This window comes from Spermophilus citellus, assembly GCF_964194105.1.
Source record: "Spermophilus citellus genome assembly, chromosome: 17".
Taxonomy (NCBI): domain Eukaryota; kingdom Metazoa; phylum Chordata; class Mammalia; order Rodentia; family Sciuridae; genus Spermophilus; species Spermophilus citellus.
The window spans coordinates 38,162,363-38,188,305 of NC_138199.1; the positions used below are offsets into that span (position 1 = coordinate 38,162,363).

Consider the following 25,943-nt stretch of genomic DNA (forward strand, 5'->3'; position numbering starts at 1 on the left):
TATTTTATGTATTTATTTTTATGTGGTGCTGAGGATCAAACCAGTGCCTCGCACTTGCTAGGCAAGTGCTCTATTACTGAGCCACAACCCCAGCCCAAGACTTAAGGTTTTACCTTTAGGTCTCTCTTTACCAGATATAAATTGTGGTTTGTAATCCCCTAAAATGTGTCCCTTTTCCTCCTGTTCCATATAGAGGGGTGTTCCTGCCCTGAGTCCTGATACTTTAAATCAGTTCCCAGCTGCTCCTATTCCAACTTTAAGTGGTTTTCCTATGACACTGCCTACCCCGGTGAGTCAACCAACTGTGCTACCTGCAGGCCCTGCTGGCTCCATACCCCTCAGCCTTGGACAGCCAGTCATGGGTATTAACCTTGTTGGACCAGTGGGTGGAGCTGCAGCCCCGGCTCCTAGTGGCTTCATGCCAACTTACTCAGCAAATCAGGTAAGTGAAGAAGCTGTGTATTCCAAATAATCACAGAAAGTGCATCTAGACAGGTTTTAACTTTTCATTATTTAAAACCATGAGAAAATTTATTAAGCATTAAGATGTTTGAGTTTTGTTTTGCTTGTTCATTTTTTTAAAAATTTTTTTTAGTTGTTGAGGTCTATTTTTATATGTGCTGCTGAGAGTTGAACCCAGTACCTCACACATGCTAGACAAGTGCTCTACCACTGAGCCACAACTCCAGCCCTTGTTCACTTGTTTTTGGTACAGGGGATCTAACCTGGGGTGCTTTACCACTGGGCTACATCTCTAGTTCTTTTTATTTTGAGACATTGTCTTGCTAAGTTACTGAAAGTCTCATTAAGTTACTGACACTGGCCTTGAACTTGAGATCCTCCTGTCAAGTCACTGATATTACAAGGGTTTTTTGAGTTATGAGTAAAGGGATATTTGTTATAATATTGTTAGAATAAAACAGTAGAAAAGCTGACTGTCCAAGGAGCCACAGTGCTGGCGGCGGCTGGGAGCAGTGAGAGCTGCGTGTGCTGCCCCTCCCCGGCGGGGACAGCCAGGCCACACTGCACGGGCGCTTCACTGCACTTCACTCACGGCGCGGGCGACCATGGAGTGAGCATAGGGCTTGACGGGAATTGACAGGAGGCACTCCAGTGAAGAAATGGACGAGTGTGTGTAATCATGGAATCTCCTTGCTGACCATCACCACCTGCTCTCCTTAATAAGCAAGAGAGTGGGTTAGGGGAGAAAGAAAAGGGTCACCATGAAACTTAAGCAGCGAGTCATGCTCTTAGCAATACTCCTTATCATCTTTATCTTCACCAAAATTTTCCTGAGAGACAACTTAGATACATCAGCTGCCAACCAGGAGGACCAGAGGGCTTTTCACCAAATGATGGCTTGCGGGTAGAGCTGGCACCCAAGCTGGACCACACCTTGCAGTCACCAGGGAGATTGCAGCCCAGGGGGTGGTACCCTGAAAAGTGTTCCCTGAAGAGACACCAGAGCTGGGAGCAATCATGCATGCCATGGCCACCAAGAAAATCATTAAAGCTGATGTAGGTTATAAAGGGACAGAGCTGAAAGCCTTACTGATACTTGAAGGAGGACAGAAAGTTGTCTTCAAACCTAAGCGGTGTAGGCGAGACTATGTGGTGGAAGGGGAGCCATATGCTGGTTATGATAGACACAATGCAGAGGTAGCAGCCTTTCATTTAGACAGGATTCGGGGTTTCTGCCAAGCCTCCTTGGTGGTTGGCAGTTTGTTAATCTACGGGCAGAGATCAAGCCTGTTGCTACGGAGCAGCTGTTGAGCACCTTCCTAGCTGTAGGAAACAATACTTGTTTCTATGGGAATTGCTACTACTGCTGAGAAACAGAGCCAGTTTGTGAAGATGGAGACACAATGGAGGGATCTGTCACGCTTTGGCTTCCAGATGTGTGGCCTCTGCAGAAACACTGACACTCCTGGAGCAGGACTTACCAAGAAGGCAAATTGGCCAGGTGGGAGTACGATGAGAGCTACTGTGTTACTGTGAAGAAAACGTCCCCATATGACTCAGACCCACGCCTCTTGGACATCATTGACACCTCTGTTTTGATTACCTGATTGGCAATGCCAATCACTATGAGAGCTTTCAAGATGGTGAAGTCACTAGTATGCTCATCCTTCTTGATAATGCCAGAAGCTCTCGGAACCCCTTGCTGGATGAGAGAAATATCCTCACCCCTTTCTATCAGTGCTGCGTCATTAGGGTTTCTACCTAGAACAGACTGAACTACCTAAAGAATGGAGTGCTAAAGTCTGCCTTAAAATCTGCCATGGCCCATGATCCTGTCTCCCCCATGCTCTCTGATCCTCACCTGGACGCTGTGGACCAGCGGCTCCTGAATGTACTAGCCACCGTGAAGCAGTGCACTGACCAGTTTGGGAAGGACACTGTGCTGGTAGAAGACAGGATGCCTCTGTCTCACTTGTAACTTTCAACAGAAAATAAGTGAAACTTATTTTTTCAAAGATGGAGAAACAGCACAATCAATTCCAAATGGTATGAGATGGCTTTGGAAGTGGCCAGCAGCAGGTTCTGGTGGTGGAGGACAGGGTGGCCTTCAGTGTCTTTGTTGTTTTCTGTAGTGGAAGCTAAAGCAAAGACCACAAGTGTTAAGAGCTTGGATGATCCTGCAGAAACACCTTCCAGCGTCCTCGGCAGTTGCTCATTTCTAGCAATGATCATCAGCATTGGTCAGTCTGTGTTCTCATACCAAAGGACAAACAGGTGTGACATTTGGATAAGTGAATGCTGGGATTGCTTCCAGAGTGTGTGTTTTGAAGTGAACTTTGCAGTCCTTTTTCCACACCTGTGAATTTTGTGGAAATACTATACGATCTCTTGTATCTTTTTTACCAAGACTAGTCTAATTTGAAAGCTTACTGCCTCAAGTTAATTATTTAAAAATAAATGAAAGATATGCATGGAAAGTTGTCTGTGTTATATAATTACTTTAAAAAAAAAAAAAGTATAGAACCATATAAGCCTATTGTTCTAACAGTACTTTTTACTGGAATGTATGCTGAGGAGCCAGTGTTTACAGTTTACTTTATAAATTTATGTGATGGGTTATGCCATATTTGCATCACTATTATAATTTAAAATATGCATAAAATGTTTTTTAAAGATGACAGCCTCTCAGTAACCCAAATAAGTTTGATTAGGCTATTTTCTTTTTTGTTTGTTTGTTTTTTTTAGATGTTGATGGACCTTTATTTTACTCACTTATTTATATGTGATACTGAGAATCAAATCCAGTGCCTCTCACATGCCAGTCAAGTGCTTCACCACTGAGCCACAACCCCAGCCCCATGATTAGGCTTTTTAAAAAAATGTATAGATTAGCTTTTTTGGTCAATCTTCTACCATTTATACTAGAAAGTATCTAAAAATACAAAATAGGATTCCTGCCTTAAGCACTTGAGTTGATGTTATATCTAAAATGTATTCTACTGAGCTAGAGGTATAGTTCATTGGTAGAGTGCTTTGCCTAACATGTGATCCCTAACACCACAAACACACAAAGAGTGCTCTTCTAAAATTAGGTAGTTATGAATACAGAATTTTTTTTTAATTTTTTAAAGTTGGTGCATTATAATTATAAATAATAGTGGAATTCATTATAACATGTCCATACATGCGCATAACAAGATTTTGTCAATTCCATTTCTGAGTACTTCTCCTGCCCCCTCCCTCCCTAATCCCCTTTCTCTACTCTACTGGTCTTCTTTCTATAAATTTGGAAATTTAAATCACATTTTTTGAGGTTGACAATTGGAGATTTGTTGTTTACTTATTTTTATCAATTTGATGCTTTCTATTTAAATGTCCTTTCTAAATCTAGGTGGGAAAGCCAGAAGAAGATGACTTCCAGGATTTTCAAGATGCTTCTAAGTCAGGATCCCTTGATGACTCATTCACTGATTTCCAAGAGGTACCTACTTCAAAACCAAGCAATTCCCAACATGGAAACAGGTAAAAAGGAGCTGAATATATTTAACATTGTATTTCATCATTAAAGAGGCATCCACAATAGCAAGCCTAAGTAAGAACAGCTAAGGTGACTTGCTCTAATACTTTACTTGATTATTTCTTCTTTATTCATACTTTTACTCTTTGAACTTCACTGCTCTTTGTCCACCTTAAGCTTTAGCAACCACTTTGGCAGTATTTTTACATAGGAAATGGACATTATTTGTCTTAAAAAATGTAAAAAGTCATTAAAGTGTTAGAAGTAGACTGGGATAGAAAACGTTAATCAGTCAGAAAATGTTCTTAGTTAAGAGCAGCCCCAGTTATGGGAAGCCTTATGATTCATAGAGCATCTTAGGAATAAGAAGTGGCAGAATGAGGGCTGGGGTTGTAGCTCAGTTCAGTGGTAGAGCGCTTGCAATAAAGGTATTGTGTTCATCTACAACTTAAAAAAAAAAAAAAGAAAGAAGTGGCACAGTGAGAGGGATTTTCAGCTGCTGTATGATATCCCTTCACCTGTGGCAATAATCCTGGTGTGAGATTTTGAGAGATACCCTAGAGCTTAGAGTTAGACACTGAACAGTTTCTACCTGAGGACCTGGTTCGACTCCATGTTGAACTGGATATCAGAGTCAGAGGAGAGAGAGCAATTGAGCCTTCTCCTAAGACAGAAGACTTTTGGAAGACAGCTGACCATTCAGAACATACTGTGTGCCAGGCACTAGAGGGCCTAGAATAATCAACAAAGCAGACACGGGGCATTGATGATAGAAAAATTCAAAAAGATTAAGGTCTGGGGTTCATCAGTTTGTTTTATTTTGTAGAGATCAAAACATTTCTTTTAGATGTTTGTATTTAGTAGAGTGAACAACTAAGTGAAGCTATGTACCACAACCAGGTAGAGTGATTACACAACAAATGGATTCACTAAAGAAAAAGCAAAACAGGTTTTTCAGGGCCAAATTTTTAGCTTTACCATCCAATAGAATGCAGGTTCTTAAATTTTAAAACAATGTGCCTCTCTCACTTGAATACTTTAATTAGAGTCAAAGAGTAGAGGGGGGCTGGGGTTGTGGCTCAGTGGTAAAGCGCTAGCCTAGCACGTGTGAAGCACTGGGGTGATCCTCAGAATCGCATAAAAATAAATAAGTAAAATAAAGGTATTGTGTCCAACTATAACAAAAACAATATTTAAAAAGAAAGTAGAGAGAACTGTTTTCATGTTTAAGATAATAACTACTATATATAACTGGAATAAACATGCTCATGGTGATTAGTCTTTTTTAATGACTTCAGAGAAAGAACTGAAATGAAACATTCATTTGCAGCATGCACAAAATTATAGTCTGAGTCAAACCCTTCTTGGCTAGAATTTTATTTTGTTGATTTCAATCAGCAGTACTTCATTACCCTGACGATCCTCTTTTTTTCCAATTATGTGGATATAGTTTTAAAATATATTCAATTAAATATCACAATTAGTAGAAAGATTTTACTGATGAGCTTTAAATGACCATAGCTAAAATTGGAGGATCATGAAAAACAAATAGATCATCCAACTTTGTGGTTTTTTTTTTAAGACACTAATTACTTTTATTCCTATGTAACATTCTGTGCAGTGAGCTGTAGTTTAATTACTTATGAAACTTAAAAATCCACCTAAAGTATAGATGATAGCCCATTATATTTTTCAAGATCAGATATGTAGCAGCTGTTTGGTAGTGATGTGAAATTTTAATATTTGATGGCACTAAGTCCTAAAGCACTGTGGACCCCTATTAGCATGCATGAGCAAAAGCCTGGTTTTTACCTTGCTTGTAGGCCACTGATAAGAAGATTTAAATGACTGTGGAAAGATTTTTGCCTTAGGGCAAAGAATTCAATAGAAATCCATTTATATACCTTGCATGTGTGGTATTGAATGACACAAACTGGTGGTGGAATGTAGTCATTCATATGTAAAGGTTGTTCTTCCAGGGAGCTGCCTGAGTCTGATAAGGGGGGAAAAAAGCAGTGCTTTTATAGTATATGTTTAAGCCTTCCAAGAATTACCCACCCAGATACTACTCATTACATTATTTTTCCAGCCAGGGAAAAATAGGACCACAGGCAGAAGTATCTTTATCTAATTTTGAAGTGATTGTTGTTTTGCCACAAAGATAGCTTCTGGAACTGCTGATGTGATCCTTGTAAAAATGCAAATTGTATTAACTCTGCTGCTGCTTATCAGATGTATGAACTTCTGCCAGAAAGCAGCGCAGTATGATCAAAAGAAGAACAATTTACATGTTGGCTTAAACAACATTTCATAAATAGATTTATATCTTAACTATTCCACCTCTGCACTCTCGATCTCTTTTAGAGAATAATTTATATTGAGCTTAACAGAATTTATTTTAAAATATTGGGTATATCTATTTTGAGCAGTTGACTTTCATAGATTTATGGACCTTAAGTAAACATTGTGCAAGATGGCTATTCTTTAATCTGTTTCCCTTGCCATTCAAATCATTATTATGCTTTAAAGAGATGCTTAGATGTTCAATGTAGATTTGACCCCTCTTCAGTTAATCAAGAAAAAAAAATTGTGTTTTTTTTTTTTCAAGAAAAACATTATTTTTAGTCATTTGTGGTATGTATATATAGTTTCTGGCTTTTAAAGCAGAGAGCCATGAGTTGTAAATAGGTAATTTGCTTGCCATTTTAATTCTAAGCTCCTATTTGATAACAAGGGAAGGACTGAATGTTCTGGTCATTAAGACATTTTCTTTTTTCCTTTTAGTACTCCATCTTTGTTGATGCCAGTACCTGGAACTAAAACAATGGCTTCAACGGATAAATATGCAGTATTTAAAGGAATTGCTGCTGACAAGTCCTCTGAAAATACTGTTCTATTTGGAGGTAAAAATAGTTTGTAAATTCATAAATCTTTGAATGTAACATTTAAATTATATGAATCTTTAAATGGTGACCTTTTATGTTAAACACATAAAATGTGGGTTATGATGTGGCTCAGTAGTAGAGTGCTTGCCTAGCTTGCCTAGCTTGCCTAGCATGTATAAGCCCCTGGGTTCTATCTACAACACTGAAAAAATACACACACAAACACACACACGTATGTATGCGTGCGTATATATTTATAATATATGATACAAGCATTTTACATATGTGTAAACATGTATGGATGCAAATGTGTGTGTATATACACATATGTAAAATGCTTGCATCACGTGTTAAATATATTTGGTTAACCCAATCTGCCTTCTTTCCTTGAGATGTGATCTCAAGTTTCCTTTCCATAATTGAGCTACTGTCTTTCTATTATAGAGCCTGGTGATAAGTATAGTGCTTTCAGAGAACTGGAACAGACATCAGAGAGTAAATCTTTAGGTAAGTTTTTGAATCCCTAAAGGATATATTGTTTCTATTGTTGAAGAGAATTTTGATGTTTCTTTCAGTAACACTTCTCACTTCTGAACATTATTGTATGTATGTTTTGGGGAAAAAAAAACTGGGTAGGTAAAACAATATGGTGTAGTAGTGATTTTGGGGATAGATATTTAAGCTAGAAATATTTTAATTCAGAAATCTTCAATGACTATCTACCACATTTAATAAATGTTGTGATAGAGTATGGGTAGGGAATTATCTTTTGGAAGAGGGACATTCCTTTCAATGTTGTGGTTTTGAAAATTAAAAGGAAGGTGGACACAATGGTGCATACCTGTAATCCCAGCAGTTTAGGAAGCTGAGGCAGGAAAGTTCAAAGCCAGCCTCAGCAATTTAGCAAAGCCCTAAGCAACTCAACAAGACCCTATCTCTAAATAAAATAAAGGTATTTGTCCATCCAACTAAAACATAGGGAGGTAGGGTAAGGATGTGACTCAGTGATTAAGTGCCCCTGGGTTCAATCTCTAAGGGAAAAAAAAGATTAAAAAAAAATTAAAAGAGGCAAATGTGGCTCAGTTACTGGGAATTCTTTTCTAAAATTAAGAGCAAAGCTCAAATCACTGCTCTTTCATCTGAAGATAGTATATTCCCTTTCACTGGAAGTCTGCAAGCCAAGTTGGAATCCTGTCTCAAAAGGTCAGCTGTGACCACTTTTGCTTATTGTTATGTTCGAGAAGACTTGAACTGTTCACAGTGCATGTGGACTGTGCAAAAGGTATCCACCAGTCTTTTACTTTTCAAGGTTTTTTTCCTGTTACATACAGTGCCAGGTACTACAAAAGTATGTGTGCACACCCATGTGTGTACATTAATTTTTAAATCATCATCCAGAAAGAAAACATTCTAGAATAACTTTATTAAAAACAGCTCTGAAGTTAAGCTCAGTGGTGTACTTCTGTAATCCCATTGACTTGGGAGGCTGAGGCAGAAGGATTGCAATTTTGAGGCCTGCCTCAGCAGCTTAGTGAGGCCCTTAGCAACTTAGTAAAACCCTGTCTCATAATAAAAGATAAAAAGGGCTGGGATGTATCTTAGTGGTAAAAATACCCCTGGGTTCAATCCCCAATACCTGCCCCCTCAAAAAAAAAAAAAAAAAAAAAAAAACTCTGATAAAGCAGTCACTATTACATATCATAAAGTAGATACAAGATATTTTACATTCACAGAGGTATGATATAGTGCATCTATAATGCAAGAGGATAGAATTAGAAGGCATTGAGATTTAATCTACTTTTCTCACAGAGGGCCCAAAGTATGGTATGTCAGCTTTGCTAAAGAAATGTGTCTCTTAGAATTTCTTTTCATAGTAGCACAGTTCTAAGTACTTACTACTCTTCAAGAACATGAGCTAAAAATCATTTAAGAACAATAACAACAACAAAAAAAAACATTTGAGTTCATATAAAGATGACCAGGTGCAGGTAAGCAAGGCTCGGCCTAACTACTGTTTGCTAAATCTGCCATGTTTGAATGGTGAGAGCTCCGTGGAAGGAAGGGGAGCATTTCTAGCATCTGAGGCAACAATCAGAACACAGCATCATTTCAAACAGAAGCAGTAGCTGAACAGTGCCCAATGGCTATTTCTATGGATGCTAACAACAATATTTAATTATTCTGGGCTGCTGGTGATGTAGCTCAGTATTAGAGCACTTGTCTAGCATGCATGAGGCCCTGTGTTCCATCCACAGCACTGCAAAAAATCAAATATAACAATAAAATTTAGTTGTCCTCTCACTCATAAAGGAAGAAGGGGAGGTCAGTTACTGTCCTTGGCTTGTGTTTGACTCAGTGATCACTACTCAAGATTTTCAAAGTTGGCTATGAATTAATGAGAAAGATGAGAGAAGAGGTTATATGCATGTGTCATTACTATCTCTGATAGAAAGGCTTAAAAAAGAGTAAAAAGAGAATATAGAATGATCATTTGAGAACCACATGTAAAAACTGAAAGCTAATATTTGTGGCTAAATCCTGTGATAAACATGATGTATATGTAGAGTTTAGGTAATCTATAGGTCAAATTGTGTCCTCCACAATTTAACTGTGTATGTTATGGAATGTATATGCTCTAATGAGGTATATATATTTCCTTTTAGAAACAGTACCATATTCTACCTTTATATACTAAATGCTCAAACTTGGGACATCCTTCAACAATTACTTATTTCCACCCTTCTGTTTGAGATGGGAAGATTTTATAGCAGTAAGGTAGATACACGGTACATGCTATACTGTTTGAACATCTCTAAAAGGGGAAAGCCAGCCAGGCACAATGGCACATGCCTGTAATCCCAGGGACTTGGGAGGCAGAGACAGGAGAACCACAAGTTCGAGGCCAGCCTCAGCAACTTAGTGAGACTCTATCACAATAGGAAATGAAAAGGACTGGGAATGAAGCCCAGTAGTAAAGTATCCCTGGGTTCAATCCCCAGTACATAAAAAAGTTAAAGCCACTTCTTAGAAGAATATCCAATCCCTTATAGCTCCTAGGCTCCAGAGGTATTTCCTTGTGTTTGTCCAAGCATTTAGGGTGTAACAACTATTTCTTCCTCAGTATGTGTATTAGGTACTAGGAGTATAAAGATGAACCCTAGAGGAACTTTTGACATGTTTCATTTACTCCTAGCAATGCTTTCTTCAGCTCTTGAGCCAAGACAAGTTTGGATTAAAGACCACTGATTTAAAACATCTAGGTTCTTTGGGTAATTTGGTGTTAATGATCATGATATATATGTTATTCCTTTTAAAGACAATAGGGAAATACAGAGGTGCCACCAAAATGTAAGCAGAACCTTAGTCCTGCTTTTTCAGTCCTTAACAAAGTCCCAAATTGTTGTCATTTTTGTTTGCTTGCTATCTTTTTTTATATAGTTATATGGCTTAACTTCAACAAAGTATATTAGTGTCTTGGAATTTATAAAGAATCTTAGATATTACATTGGAGTTGTGAATTTCTTATGTTAATAAATGACGGTTTTGTATTTCCTTATTTCTACCTGTGCAATTAGAGCCATGAATTGATATAAATGAAGAAAATGTTCTATATATAGAAAGGACACTTCTTATTGAAGTTTTAACAAAAGTGTTCTTTTTTGAGATTTTTAGGGCCCAAAAGTGACAAATTAGAGAGGAAAACTTAATTCACAAGTGAACCCAAAAGCTACCTACAAAATAATGTTCAGTGTGCCATTTAATATGCAAACTCCAAATATTGCAATTAATTTATTTGCCAGAAAATTTTCCTTTGTTTTGAATTTATAAATCCACCCATTTTTATTTTCTTTTAACCTTCACCTGGCTTCCATTTCTGATGGAAAAGTTTACAATTCATCAGTAAGTTTAGTTTGTTGTGGTGATTTCTTTATAAAAATAACCAAGCAAAACTTGTCAATTTCACAAATAATCAGAGCAACACATCAAAAGTTTAAGCTGTGAGAAAATTGGTGGTCATTACCTTTTCTTTTATAGAAATAACACAAATATAATCAGTGATATGCTTGTCTTAAATTCTGAGGTGATTTTTGTAAGTTTTATCTGTGTCTCCTGTCAATTTGTGAAATTGACTTGAGTTTTATTAATGGTATGTCTTTAAAAAATTACAGAAAATCTGAATGCTGTTCCTGTTTCTAAAATTTTCCTAATATTAAACAGATTTGTGTTGATGAATTTCTCTAGTAAGTTGAATAACATGTTAGAAGGAAAAATCAGCTTCTATTATTTTCATTTGATATATCAAAGTATATATTATGTTAAGAATATATTTAAAGCCTACATTTTATATGCCAATTTTAAGAATTGGATTTGGTTTTTAAAATATTTTATAGTTCATATGCTTCTATGTCTCAGTTTTGGGGGGAAAATAGGATATTTAAAAATTAGGTAAGGAAATTAAAGTTTGTTATTTTAATTTGTAAACCTCCAGAAATGACAGTAAAAATACTGGTTGGAATTTCTATATTCATATTTAGCTTATCTCTGATTTTCATTACCTGGTGTTTCCTAGTGGATTTTATGGTAGACCTTGAGGTGCTTTTAGAAAACTGAGATCATCTGTATCCTAACATTATACCTGTGAATGATAACATTAATATAAGAAATAATGAATAGAGACCCTATTAAGACTCATGGGCCCATTGTTAGAAATAAGTGTTCATAAGTACAGTGAGATGGCTGATTTCAAGAAAGGTCACTTGATCACAGATTTTTTTCTGTGAGATTCAATTTATTTGTTAGAGAGTATGGGGAGGAGCTGCTTTAAAATGTGCCAGACTCTTTGGCAAATAACTAGCTACCTTTTCAAAAATTTTCACCACAGTTTTCCTCAAATTAATAATGCCTCTTTATACTTGAGCAAGATCACATAGTATCCCCCTGCCCCCCGCTTTGGTGCTATGCATTGAACCCAGGACCTTGTGCTTGCTACCACTATTCTACATCCCCAGCTTCTAATGATTCTAAAGATGTCCAGCTGTTCAAAGTGTTTTATGACCTGAATATTAGATGCAGGATTGCTCTTAATACTTTGCTGATACCTCTGGAGAATTTTTTTTTTTAACCGTGTAACATGTTTTATCTTTAAAGGGCTACTATTTCAATATGCCTCTCTCAGGAACCTCCAGTGCCTGTTTCTGTTCTGTTGAATGCTCAACTGGCTGGCCAAAGCAAGAAAAAGTCTCTGAGAACAGTGCCTACTTCCTCATCACTAGGCTTCGGTGTGGAAACAAATACACAGTTTGATAGAGTTCAAACTATGATTAACATCAAACCAGTGGGGGAAACCCTATAAAGTTACACTTGCAGTTTAATATGCTGTGCCCTATGTGGTTTTTCAGTTTAGCATTCTTGTTTATTTGTCGGTGTTTTTTCTTTCAGGAGAGAGCTTTGCAGAATTCAGATCTGCAGGAACTGATGATGGTTTCACCGATTTTAAAACAGCAGATAGCATATCACCACTAGAGCCACCCACAAAAGACAAAACTTTTCCAGCACCCTTCCCCTCAGGAACTGTACAACAGAAACAGCAAACACACATGAAAAATCCTCTGAACTTGGCAGACCTAGATATGTTTTCTTCGGTTAATTGCAGCAGCGAGAAGCCCTTGTCTTTTTCAGCTGCATTTAGCACATCAAAACCCGTTTCCACACGACCTCAGCCAGCAGGTTCAGGCACAACGATGACAGCACTGGCATCAACTAAAACTTCTAGTTTGGCTGATGATTTTGGAGAATTCAACCTTTTTGGGGAATATTCTAGTCCAGCAACTATTGGGGAGCAGGATGACTTCGCAGATTTTATGGCTTTCAGTAATAGCTCTATTCCATCTGAGCAAAAGGCAGAAGACAAATACGATGTCCTTAAGGAAGAAGCTAGTCCTGTTCCTCTAACCAGCAACACGGGCTGCACAGTGAAGAGTGCGCAAAACCCACCTGCTTTATCCACCAAGTATGATGTCTTTAAACAGCTTTCTCTAGAAGGAGCTGGACTAGGTGTGGAAGAATTAAAAGATAACACTCCTTCTGGAAAAAGTGATGATGATTTTGCTGACTTCCACTCCAGTAAATTTTCTTCCATGAACTCGGACAAATCCCTGGGAGAGAAAGCAGTGGCTTTCAGACACACCAAAGAAGACTCTGCGTCAGTGAAGTCCTTGGATCTCCCTTCCATTGGTGGCAGCAGCGTCGGCAAGGAGGACTCTGAAGATGCACTCTCTGTTCAGTTTGACATGAAATTGGCTGATGTGGGAGGAGATCTTAAGCATGTCATGTCTGATAGCTCTTTGGATTTACCAACAGTTAGTGGCCAACATCCTCCTGCTGCAGGTGAGGAATTGGTGAGATTGCTCTGGTGATGGTAACGTAGATCTCAAAAGTGATTCTGTGGGTGTTGATTTACAGAAGAGTGAGGCTCTGGCCCTTCATGAATTTCTGATAATTAGCCTCCTTGTTGCCAGTCTCCTGGAAGCAGTGTTAAATTTGATTCTATGGATCCTTGAATTTATGGATACTGTGATTACACTGAAACTAGGTTGGATAGCTAAAATATTTTTATTTTTGAAATCCAATACTCTCTTGGCATCAGAGGCACATAAAAACCCACTGCTAAATGAACCCTACATTGCCAGAAATTTTATAGATTTTTGCAGTGTCAGCAGTCTTCGTTTCTGTGAGCGAAATCAGTGTTTTCCTCTCCTTTTTTCTTCTCTTGGATATATTTAGAAGCTGCCAATGTAGTATTCTGTTTGATTTACAGAAACTGACTCTTATTAGCCTAAGAAAATTAAAAAAAAAATCTAATGAGTTATACTTCAGTGTGCCACAACCCTTCAAGAGAAGAAGAGGGAAAGAGCTTATTTATGGATGTCTGTGTGGCACTGTCTGGCAAGGAGGAGGGCCTGTGTTAGTGGAATCCAGGTACTGTTTTCAGTGTGAGCTCTATTACTGGAAGTATTAAGTTTTAACAAATGTGTAGATGCTAGGATCAGGTGACTACTGATTTTCTGATAGAATATTTGAAAACATTATTATGGAACCCTCTTTAAATTATGTGTGGAATTATGAGTAGCAGTTTATTCTCTAGTCCAACTTCCTATCACAAAAACTAGATTCCCAAGTGTCCTAGTTTTTGTTTTGTTTTTTTTGATATGTATATAATAAGATAAACCTATTTTGTGGCCTTTAATAATGAGAACATCTCAGTATTATTGTATTCTGGAAAATGTATTCGGCAAATGAAGGGTTTATTTTTCCTTTAACCTGAGAGAGACACGTAAGACAACTTCCAAGTTTACAGGTTCAGGCAGAAATTGTAAAGTACTATAGCTTTTGCATATATCAGATTGCTAAGTCAGAAAACAAAATTGTACCTGTCCTTTGGTTATTGAAATGCTGGAGGTTTTCTTAAGCTGGGTGCTGAATTGGGAGCAAGTTAGCAGAGACCTTATGTCTAGTGTTGCTACTTGCGAAGGTATTTTGCCAGTGCAGTGGGCTGTCTGAAGAGCTCCTTGTGCCCTTGGCTATTTTTCTTTCATTTTTGTTGAGTTTTTGGTACTTTTCTTGCAAGTTTTCTTTTTCTTTTTTTTTTTTTTTCCTTGCTGCTGTTTGTTTGGTAGGGTGATTTTGTTTTTCTCTTTTGTATGAGCTGCTTCAGCCACAGCAGTTGGTTGCAAAGTGCTCTGTTTTCTAAACAACAATATTTGACTTTTATTTCAAAAGCTCATAACATGTATACTACTAGCCTTTGGACTCTGGAGTTATAATTAGAAGCTATTTTTCTGAAAATGAATCTATATTCTTTCACAGTGCCAAGCTAGATATCTTTATGAAACGAGTCTAATCTGGGTTTGGGGTGTCTTCTCCTCCCTCTTTTTATTTGGGGAGGGGAGGTTGGGTTTTTGATTGAGCTTCTTCCGATGAACCTGTTAAAATAATCTGTGCTCATGTTCTTTATGTATGTTTGGAACATTCCCAGATTGGAACCTGTCATGTTCAAGCCACGTCTCTTTAGTGTGAGGATACTCTGAAAAGCAGATTGTTTCCTCCCATTGATCTGTAAACCTCCTGTTGGAAAGGTGCAGTATCCCTTTAGAGCGGTTGTTAAAAAGGGTTGATATCTGACCAAGGATGTCTGTACTGTTGTTGAGCAAGTTTGCTACATAAATATATCCGAGAGGGTAAATGGCAGAGCTTTCTTCAATGTGATGTGGTTTTATTCTTCTATTCACCACAGTATCTTCTGCTCTCTTAGTTTGAGGGTTAAGGGTGTATCCTATTGGAGAAATTAAAAGGGGACTGATGAAGTGAATAAAACCTAGTAGATTGAACTGTGGACCTTAATTCTATTTAGAAACCCTAACTTAACTCTGAAGGGGATACTGTCTCTTTTTAACTCCTGCTATAATTCTTTGTATGGAAGGTAGATAATACTAATAACATTGCCTGATTTCTCTGCATATTATTACATTTAACCCTTTGAGCCCTTGCTGCATATAATTTCAACTAGGCTGCTTCTTTCCCCCACCAAATTTAATCTCTCTGGCACTGAAGCATCTTGATGTTCAGTCATTAAGATCATTGGGTTTTGTTGGCAGCAAGAGCTTACTCTTATTTGTGACATCCTCAAAGGGTTAGTAAGACTTTGTAGCTACCTACTTGTAAAGTAGGTCTTCTTTGACATTGAAAATCTTTGTATTTTAATCAGCGCCTTAATTTTTTTTGGCCGCTTTTCTAATGTCTTTTTTTCAATTTAGACATTTTCTGTGTGAATGTGCCTTCTTGAACTTGCTTTAGTATATTCCTCTGCAAATACTGATCTGCATGCTTATTCTGATGACTTCTTTTCCAGCTCTTCTGTACCACTATCTTTTGTGATCTGTAAGTCCTGTGTTAATAAATAATTCTTTGGCATATTTTGAAAGTGTGGGGATGTGTGTAATTTGTATTTTTTCAGGGTTAGACCACAGAAATACCTGGCTGGTATCAAGTTTAAAGCAGCAGTATCCCTTGAGATTAGACCATTTTTTCCCTTTTGTTTTGTTTCCTCAAACATCTGTTTCCTAAAAGAATACTGGTACATTTTAGCCTTTGCCCCTTATAAATAACATTGATGTATGTTCTTAATATGGCATTGGGCTTAAATATAACTATAGGGCTAGGGATATAGCTCAGTGGTAGAGCACTTGCTTAGGCCCTGGGTTTGATTCCCAGCATTGGGGACCAGCCACATAGATCATATATATATATATATATATATATATATATATATATATATATATGGTATATATTATAAATATTTTATATTTATTTAATTATGTTTTACCTGTTTTTTCATGTATATATCATACACACACATACACACACACATATATTAAAACTTGTTTTAAAAAGTTTAAACCTTACACTATATAATAGGGAAAGAGAAATTTTTCTTTTCTAGATGAAACTGGAGTATATTCTAGCAGAGCACCTGTCTACTAGGAGTTACACTGTGAGACAAAGGGGAGGTGAGAAAGAGAATGTAAGAATTAAGTGTTGGGAAAAAAGACACTGATGTTAAATAACTAGATATTTATAAGCTTAAATTAACTTTTTTTCTTCTTGTGATGGAGATCTATTGTAGGGCCTCGCACATGCTAGACAAACACTCTACCACTAAGCTGCATCCTCAGCCCAACATAAGCTTGATTTAAAATCATCAAAAGGTATTGAGATGGACTGAGTACCGTAAATCTAAACAGGATTTCAGTTGCCAATCTATGAACTAGAAATATTCATGGTTGATGCAAGGAAGCCCCCAGGCTGAGAATCGAACCCAATGCCTCATGCATGCTAGGCGAGTACTCTACCACTGAGCCACAACCCCAGCCCCGCCATTTTTCTTTAGTGAACTTAAAACACTGATGTAGAGACCTAAAGGTGCTTATAGAGGGTGTAGATATAATTTAAACCATAGTGTTAGGGAAGTCAGCACCAAGAAAGAATTGGAGGTTTTCACGCAGATTAGACAATACTGGAAGGCAGTTATACAGCAGCGTTTGATAGCTTGTCACACTTGTTCTATAATTTTTTTTGTTCCCAGTTTTCTTCTGCGACACCTGTCTGGGTGTTTTCCAGAGCAAGTTGAATAATACTTGGTTTCAAAAAACCTTGTATAAATGCATTATGTTTTAATTATTACATGTTCTGCTAAAAATTTGAAAGAAAATGATCTTAAGTGTATAAACCTGGGTGTTGCAGAAGAGACTTAACAGGACACACTGAGACCAATTTTTATAATTATGCAGAATATTTTCTAGGGTAGAATAGAGCCAGGAGTAAAGAGAAACTGAAATATATAAATATTTCATAATTTGCATTTGGTGAAATCTGAATTAAATCAGTATGGGAAGTTAAAAGATGTTTCTCCCTTAGTCCAATGAACATTGTTATTGCTATAAAAAAATCCCTTCAAAAATAGTGGAATTTGAGCATGTGATGTCTTTCTTCTTTCTCTAAATTCCTTCCTCAAAAGCTAGTAACTCTTAATCCCCCAGGCCTGTGTTCACAACTTTAGAAAATGTCCATAGGACTGGGTATGGCCTTCTGTGTCCTATAGTGCCAGCTCACGTTCCTGGAAATACCTTGTTTTCATGTACAACCTCCATTCAAAAAGGATTTGAATAGAGGTTACAGAAGAGACTGATAGGGTTACTTACCAGAATGCACAAGAAATCTATGTCTTGATTTGAGATCCATGATGGAAAGCAGATTGTATAGTTTATTCCTTTACCCTTTGTAAGAGGACTTTCCTGGCTGCAAACAAATAGTTGTATTAAAGCACACAATTTGGTGTATTATCTGTGTGCAATTGCGGCTCAACCTAGTGCAGCCTGGCAGTTCTCCTCCAGGAGAATTGGAAATACAGTAGTGATTCTCTGTTCATTTTGTGGCATTCATTCTCCATTTTCTTTTCTCCTTTTTCTCTTGACAATTTTCAGAATTCAGCTATCAAATTGAAAACCCATCTATAGTAATTTCAGTGATTACAAAATAAAGTGTGGGTTGTTCCACATCATTTTTTCCAGACAAGGTTTCTAGCACTTACAGCGTAAGCTTTACATAATCTCTAATATTTTTAAAGCCATTATACAATAATAATGTATAGCAGGACTGCTTAGAAACTGTAGAACTAATAACACAGGAAATGAGGAATTTTTTTTTCTTTTATCTACCTTCAATGAACTGATGTATCACATTTTTCTTAGAAAATGGTTTATAAGTATTCATTATGCCAGGAAACACTACCATATTGTTGATAAATGCTAAAGGTTAAAGATAAGTGTTATGTCAATGTTCTGTCTTATATCGCTTATATAATGTTCAGTTTAGTACTTATTTGTTCAAAGGATTTACACCTTAGTGAATTACATTTTGACCCCATTGTAGCCAGTATATTTAAGCAAAAGTAAATTTATTTATTTATTTTTTAAAGAGAGAGTGAAAGAGGAGAGAGAGAGAGAGAGAGAGAGAGAATTTTTTTAATATTTATTATTTTTTAGTTCTCGGCGGACACAACATCTTTGTTGGTATGTGGTGCTGAGGATCGAACCCTGGCCGCACGCATGCCAGGCGAGCGCGCTACCACTTGAGCCACATCCCCAGCCCGCAAAAGTAAATTTAAAACTCAACTTTGAGGCTTGACTTTAGTGAATCTTTTATATTTCCTATTCTGTCTTTCATTTGGTTTTTTAGTCTCTTCTTTTTTGGTGCTAGGCATCAAACCCAGGCCCTCACAAATGCTAGGTAAGCACTCTACCACTAAGCCTATACTTCTAGCCCTTATTTGCCCATTTTTGTGAGTTGCCCCAGAAGGCAAAATGTTATATGGATGTCACTTTTTAAAAAATAAGATTTATTAAAGACCTATATAGTTATAAAAATACTTAAAAGTTCTTCAGCTAAGGTAGTCCCTGTTGCTTATAAAGCCTTTAATCTGATGAGTCATTTCTTTTCTTTCTTTCTTTTTTTTTTTTTTTTAGTCATTTCTAATTTAAAAAAAAAAAAAGAAAAAGAAAAATCTTCTTGTCACATAATTACACAAAATGATCTTTTTTATTACCATAGCAACTTGGTTGCAGTGTTTGAACTGGAGCCGTGTTCGTTAAATTTACCTTTGGTCTCTAGAAAAATTGCTTCCTGTTGATAGATGAGATTCTAAAAGCTGTTTCTCATATAGTTCCCCCAAACAACTTTCTGGTAGGCTCTAATAATAATGACAAAAACAATAACAATTTAAAAATCTGTACTATGAAACATTCTGCTGAATCCTTGGAGACTAGACAGGTTTAATTGTATCTGCCTCCTGATTGAATTTCATCTCATTTGAGTCTGGGTACTTTCTGACTTCTTTAAATAGTGGGAGAAAATCACTACAGCAAGAGACTAGGAAAGCATTTTGTCTAAAGGCTCATTTCATTCATTATAAACTATGCATTTTTTTTGCCTGAATATTTTTTCCTTCTGTTTAATAAGTCATATTTGAAGGGTACCATTTGCATTACACAATTTAAAAATACCTATTTTTTATCACTGGTTGATGTTTTTTAGTAATTTTTTTTTTAAGTTGTTGATGGTCCTTTATTTTTTTTATTTGTCTGCAGTGCTGAGAATCAAACCTAGTGCCTCACACATGCTATGTGAGTGCTCTACCACTGAGCCACAATCCCAGCCCACTGGTTGACTTTTTCCTAGCAGTTTTATTAATTTTGTACCTTTTCCTTAAAAGAGCTGAGGGAGAGTTTGGGAAATGTTAGGAGCCCTTCACCTTGTAAAATAGATTTGTTGTAAAAGAAATGACCCAGTGTTTTGACTTAATTGTGAAAATCTGGGTCACAAAACTTTTGAACATTTTCCTTGAAAATTCCATATGTGGTTTTTAGAGGGGCATTTAGCTTGCCTTGGACCCGTGTCTAAAATGAAACCCAACACTGCTCAGCCTGACAGATTGGACAGCACAGCTGTGAAAGTGGCTTTTCCACACCAGCCATGTTCAGCCTCAGCTGATTGTGCTTTTTGAAACAGCAAGAAATTTTCCCTAGTAACATCACTAACATGATAAATTGACTTTTAATTTTTAGTTTGAAATAATTTCATCGTAGGCCATAAACTAGTAACCAAATGCCAAATTGAGTGGTGGCAGCTATGCTGAACAACAACTAGCTGTTGTGTGTTGCTCGCCAGGCCCTGCACTGGCCTTCCACACACATTATCACAGTTGGTCATCCTGGACACAGTCCGTCCAAGTACATGGTCTTCTCCTAATTTGAAAGATCAGCAAACCAAGATTCAGAAATGTGAAGTGATTTGCTTAGTGACCCACAAGTAAGTAGGTGTCAGAGTTGAACTCAGGTCTCTCTAAATTAAAAAAATCCTACATTCTTTCTGTTACTTATGCTCTTCTTAAATTATTTAAACACATATTAAGAATGTTTCATATAATAAGTCTTATGCCCCATCATTTTTTTTTCTTTTTCTTTTTTCTCAATGGTTGGAGGGGTGGGGGGAGTAGATACAAACTAAAGCTGACATGGGAGCCCAATAGAACCCAGATCTTTGATTCCATTTTCTAAGGGCCAAAGTAGATTAGATTGATTTTTCTTTCCTCATAATCTACCACAGCAATATGACATCCACATTGACCAAAATAACAATTAGGTAAGTAATTGCTTAATTCAAATCTCATATTTGGCCTTACCTGAGACAGAAATTCCTAATTTATTACAGTGAGGTGATACTACTTTCACTTTCGTTTTGAGAAACTGTTAACTTTTAACCAGTTTGCCATGTACATTTTATATGACCATGTCTTCGGGGAATATTTTCCAACAAAGTCCAGAGGAAGACATATTTTAAGCAGGGAATATGTTATACATTTTAATGTTTATAAGGAAATAGATAATGTATTAAATTACTTTAATCTTTTTTCAACAGTATATAGATGAATCTTTCATCATTTTTTAGTAATTTTTAGAGCCAAAGTGATCCCTTTAAACTAAATGTAAATACCAACTCAAAACTATTGCAGGTTTTTTTAAGATCAGATCAGATATTACAGCCCAACTCCTTTAGTAGAAGCTCTAAATTTAGTTATTCTTCAACATAGTAGAAAACTAGTCAAATGTGCTAGGCATTTTGCTTCCGCAGAGTTCAGGGCATTTTGCCCAAATTGTGAGTTTGCCTCTAATTGTGGGGTCTTATTTCCCTTTCAGATATAGAGGACTTAAAATATGCTGCTTTTGGGAGCTACAGTAGCACTTTTACAATGAGCACCCTTACAAGCTATGACTGGTCAGACAGGGATGATGCATCTCAGGGCAGAAAACTCTCTCCATTTGTCCTCTCAGCAGGAAGTGGATCCTCCTCAGCTGCCTCAATTCTTCAAAAGAAAGAGACATCATTTGGCAGTTCTGAAAACATCACCATGACCTCTCTCTCCAAAGTAACAACTTTTGCAAGTGAAGATGCTCTTCCAGAAACTACCTTCCCAGCTTTTGCCAGTTTTAAAGACATGATTCCCCAGACCAGTGAGCAAAAGGAATACGAAAGTGGGGACTATAAAAATTTTATAAGACAAGACCTATCTATAGCTGAACAGAGCCAAGAGGCCACATGTTCAAGCCCAGCTTCCAGCAGCGCCTCTCATGAAACCCCCAAAGAATGTTCAGATGACTTTGGAGAGTTTCAAAGTGAAAAGCCCAAAATCAGCAAATTTGACTTTTTAGTAGCCAATTCACAAAGCAAAATGAAATCCAGTGAAGAAATGATCAAAAGTGAGCTGGCAACCTTTGACCTTTCTGTTCAAGGTAAGTAACTTCAAGGTAGATTTTATTATTGTGGGTTTATTCCATTGAGATGTTTAGACAACCTTTCTTAGAAATAAAGTGTTCTACCAGATGTGGTCGAGCACACCTATAATCCCTCCTGAGGCAGGAAGATCCCAAGTTCAAGATCAGACTTAGCAACTAGTAAGGCCCTTAAGCAACCTAGTGAGACCCTGTCTAAAAACAAAAAATAAAGAAAGGGCTGGGGATGTAGCTTAGTGGTTAAGTACCCCTGGGTTCAATCCCCCATATCAAAAAATAATTTTAAAAAAAGAGAGAGAAAAGAAAAAGTTTTGGGTTTAGCAAGAAATAGATTTTCCAACTTTTGAAATCAGGTCAATTATAGATAGCTCTAATAAAGTTTTCCCTGAAACTGAATTGACATTATTGTTAGAATATTTTAACCGCTTTTGTATGAAACACAAGTTATCTGTTGTTCATTAATGAAGTGGTATGCTGGTTTTTTTTTCTTTAATTAAAAAAAATAACTTTTGTGCATGGCGAGAGAAAGGGGTTCAGTTTCATTTTGTTGCATATGGATTTCCAGTTTTCCCAACACCATTTGTTGAAGATGCTATCCTTCCTCCATTGCATGCTTTTAGCCCCTTTATCAAATATAAGATAGTTGTAACTTTGTGGATCAGTCTCTGTGTCCTCTATTCTAAACCATTGGTCTATCCGCCTGTTTTGGTACCAGTACCATGCTGTTTTGTCACTATTGCTTTGTAATATAGTTTGAAATCTGGTATTGCTATACCGCCTGATTCACACTTCCTGTTTAGAATTGCTTTTGCTATTCTGGGTCTTTTATTTTTCCATATGAATTTCATGATTGCTTTGTCAATTTCTACAAGATATGCCGTTGGGATTTTGATTGGCATTGCATTAAACCTATAGAGAACTTTTGGTAATATCGCCATTTTGATGATGTTAGTTCTGCCTATCCATGAACAGGGTATGTTTTTCCATCTTCTAAGATCTTCATCAACTTCTCTCTTTAGGGTTCTGTAGTTTTCATTATATAAATCTTTCACCTCTTTTGTTAGGTTAATTCCCAAGTATTTTATTTTTTTTGAGGATATCGTGAATGGAGTGTTTTTCCTCATTTCCGTTTCCGAAGTTTTGTCGCTGATATACAGAAATGCCTTTGATTTATGCGTGTTGATTTTATATCCTGCCACTTTGCTGAATTCATTTATTAGTTCTAGTAGTTTCTTTGTAGACCCTTTTGGGTCTTCTAGGTATAGAATCATGTCATCTGCAAATAGTGCGGCCCGGGTTCGATCCTCAGCACCACATACCAACAAAGATGTTGTGTCCACTGAGAACTAAAAACTAAATATTAAAAATTCAAAAAAAAAATAAAAATAATAAAAATTATGAGATTTCACAATCTCTATTTCTAGCTTTTCTTGAAAAGTCATATTATCTGGCAAAACTAGGCCTGCATTCCCATGTCTTGACAATCAGCTGTAGGTGATTAGCATTACCCCACATAGGTAATTCTTCCAATTTGTGATTGTCCCCCCCACTTTCTTTTTTTTTTTTTTTTTAAGAGAGAGTGAGAGAGAGAGAATTTTTAATATTTATTTTTTAGTTCTCGGTGAACACAACATCTTTGTTGGCATGTGGTGCTGAGGATCGAACCCGGGCCGCACGCATGCCAGGCGAGCGCGCTACCGCTTGAGCCACATCCCCAGCCCTGTCCCCCCACTTTCTGCCTCACACTGCTTGCCTGTTTCAGATGACATTCAAATTTGCCTCTTCCGCTTTAATCCCATCCTAATGAGATCTTTTACTTCAGTTGGATTGAGAGAGCATATAGGAGCTCAGGTACAAATCCATGACCAGTAAGTAGAAAAGCAGCACAGCTCATGTGCACTGATATTTTTTTTTTAAAGAATTTTTTTTCTTTTTAAAGAGAGAGAGAGAGAATTTTTAAAATATTTATTTTCCAGTTCTCGGCAGACATAACATCTTTTGTTTTTGTATGTGGTGCTGAGGATCGAACCCGGGCCGCACGCATGCCAGGCGAGCGCACTACCGCTTGAGCCACATCCCCAGCCCCATGTGCACTGATATTTAGAAATGCACTTCTGTCCTCTAGACTCTGATGATTCTGTACTTAGAGTTATAGAAGAGCTACAATAGATCAGAGTAACGAAGAAAACCAGTGCAGGGAAACCAAGCAAGAAAAAACAGTTTTGTAAAAGGGATCCAACAAGTAGCTTTCTAGAAAGAATGAATGAGATTGTTTTTCTAAATGCCTCATGACATAACCATCTGAAAAGGAGAGTCCTGTTAACAGGCAGGAAGGAGCCTCTGCTTGAGCTAAACTGAGTAATCAAAAGGTCCAACTGTACCATCCACTTCTCCCAGGATCACACAAGAGGAGCTTGAGCCTTGGTGATAAAGAAATAAGCCGGTCCTCTCCTTCTCCAGCCCTGGAGCAACCTTTCAGAGACCGTTCTAATACTCTGAGTGAGAAGCCTGCTCTGCCTGTCATTCGTGATAAGTACAAAGATCTGACCGGAGAGGTGGAGGTGAGTGGGGTAGTTTTCTTCAGAGGAACAAATAAAAGAGTAGCTGAGCCCTAAGAACTCCAGGAAAAGAGTCCTTTCAGCTTTCACCTAGGAATATGAGGGGGAGAAAGACACAAGGCACCACACATAAAATACATAATTAAAGTGAGACACTGGAACATGGCCCTGCCTGGGTGAAATACCTCCCAGATGTGGCATCCACTGAAGTAGTCAGAGACCCTAAAACTGAAATTATTTGGGGGACTTTACAAGGAGGGAAATTCTTGGGACTTAAATTTTGAGTTCATAGTTATATATCATCTTACTGAATATTAAAATGTCAAAATAGAGGAGAGAAGGGAAATATTCTGAGTCTTCTGTTTATTGCTTCTTAGTCTCATGCTGTCTTCCTCCTGTGACCAACACACTTAACTCTCTTTGCTCCACGTACACACACACACACACATACACACACATACACACTCACTCACACACTCACTCACACAGCACTGTGACTGAAGTGGAAGTCAGTGATTTGACATGAACTCTCACACTAGAAACCTCCAAGGTGAGTACCTTTGAAAAAGGCCTACACTGTTACTAAAACAAATGAGGCAGCGTTTGTAGAGGGAAGCTGCTATTAAACATTTACCTTAGATTCACAAGTCATGTGCTCGGAAGTTACATTTATTAATAATTTAAAATAATTATTGTTAGATGCAGTGGCACATGTCTGTAATACCAGCAACTGGGGAGGCTGAGGCAGAAGGTTGACATATTCAAGGCCAGCCTCAGAAATTTGCTTCAGGGCCTGGGGTTGTGGCTCAGTGGTGGAGCACTTGCCTAGCACACGTGAGGCACTGGGTTCGATCCTCAGCACCACATACAAATAAATAAATAAAAACAAAGATATTGTGTACAACTAAAAGAAATAAATATTTTTTAAATATTTATTTTTTAGCTTTAGGTTGACACAATATCTTTATTTTATTTTTATGTGGTGCTGAGAATCGAACCCAGTGCCTCACGCATGCCAGGTACGCACACTACTACTTGAGCCACATCCCCAGCCCCAAAATAAATATTTTTTAAAAGTTAAAAATAAGTAAATAAAAAGGGCTGAGAACATAGCTCAGTGGTAGAACACTCTGGTTCAATCACCAGGACTAGAAGAAAAAAAACAAATACACACACACACACACACACACACACACACACGGGTAAACTGCTTTTACAAAAATGATTTTTATAAAAAGTCTTAAAAGCTCTTTTTTTTGACAGTTATTAATTACAGGATCCTAGACTTGCCTTATAACCTAGTTCTTTCTACACAAATTCACAGGAAAATGAGAGATACGCGTATGAATGGCAGAGATGCCTAGGGAGTGCCCTGGATGTGAGTATGTCACCTTTGTGTTCAAACAAACATAAGTGTTCTTTTGTATCATTTTGCCTTCCTCTTGGTTCCTTTGAACCAACAGAGGAAAACTTGAGGGGAGCCTTACTCCCATGGCCCTTAGAAAGTGAAAGTCATAGGTCATAAGTAAGACTTCCTTCACGTTCATATGGCAAAAATTATTAAAAATGCTGGCTCACCTGTCAGCTGTCTCTTTGACTGTCACTATGTTTGAGAAAT

The 25,943-nt window shown here is 37.3% G+C and overlaps 1 protein-coding gene and 1 pseudogene across 14 annotated transcripts in view; both read left to right on the forward strand.

Annotated features, from left to right (window-relative positions):
* SYNRG (synergin gamma) overlaps positions 1 to 25,943 on the forward strand; it is a 71,107-nt gene that overhangs the window by 25,535 nt on the left and 19,629 nt on the right. For 10 of the 13 annotated variants that reach the window (XM_081271633.1, XM_081271629.1, XM_081271635.1 and 7 more), the window contains 8 exons: positions 194 to 442; positions 3,854 to 3,984; positions 6,764 to 6,882; positions 7,309 to 7,371; positions 12,304 to 13,251; positions 21,174 to 21,767; positions 24,165 to 24,328; positions 25,650 to 25,703. In XM_081271633.1, the coding sequence (XP_081127759.1) occupies positions 194 to 442; positions 3,854 to 3,984; positions 6,764 to 6,882; positions 7,309 to 7,371; positions 12,304 to 13,251; positions 21,174 to 21,767; positions 24,165 to 24,328; positions 25,650 to 25,703 (2,322 nt within the window). The remainder of the gene's footprint in view (positions 1 to 193; positions 443 to 3,853; positions 3,985 to 6,763; positions 6,883 to 7,308; positions 7,372 to 12,303; positions 13,252 to 21,173; positions 21,768 to 24,164; positions 24,329 to 25,649; positions 25,704 to 25,943) is intronic. The other 3 variants (XM_081271639.1, XM_081271641.1, XM_081271640.1) reach the window with 2 other exon arrangements.
* On the forward strand, positions 1,096 to 2,885 carry LOC308636252 (glycosaminoglycan xylosylkinase-like; annotated as a pseudogene). The gene has a single exon. The product of its transcript is annotated as a glycosaminoglycan xylosylkinase-like (transcript).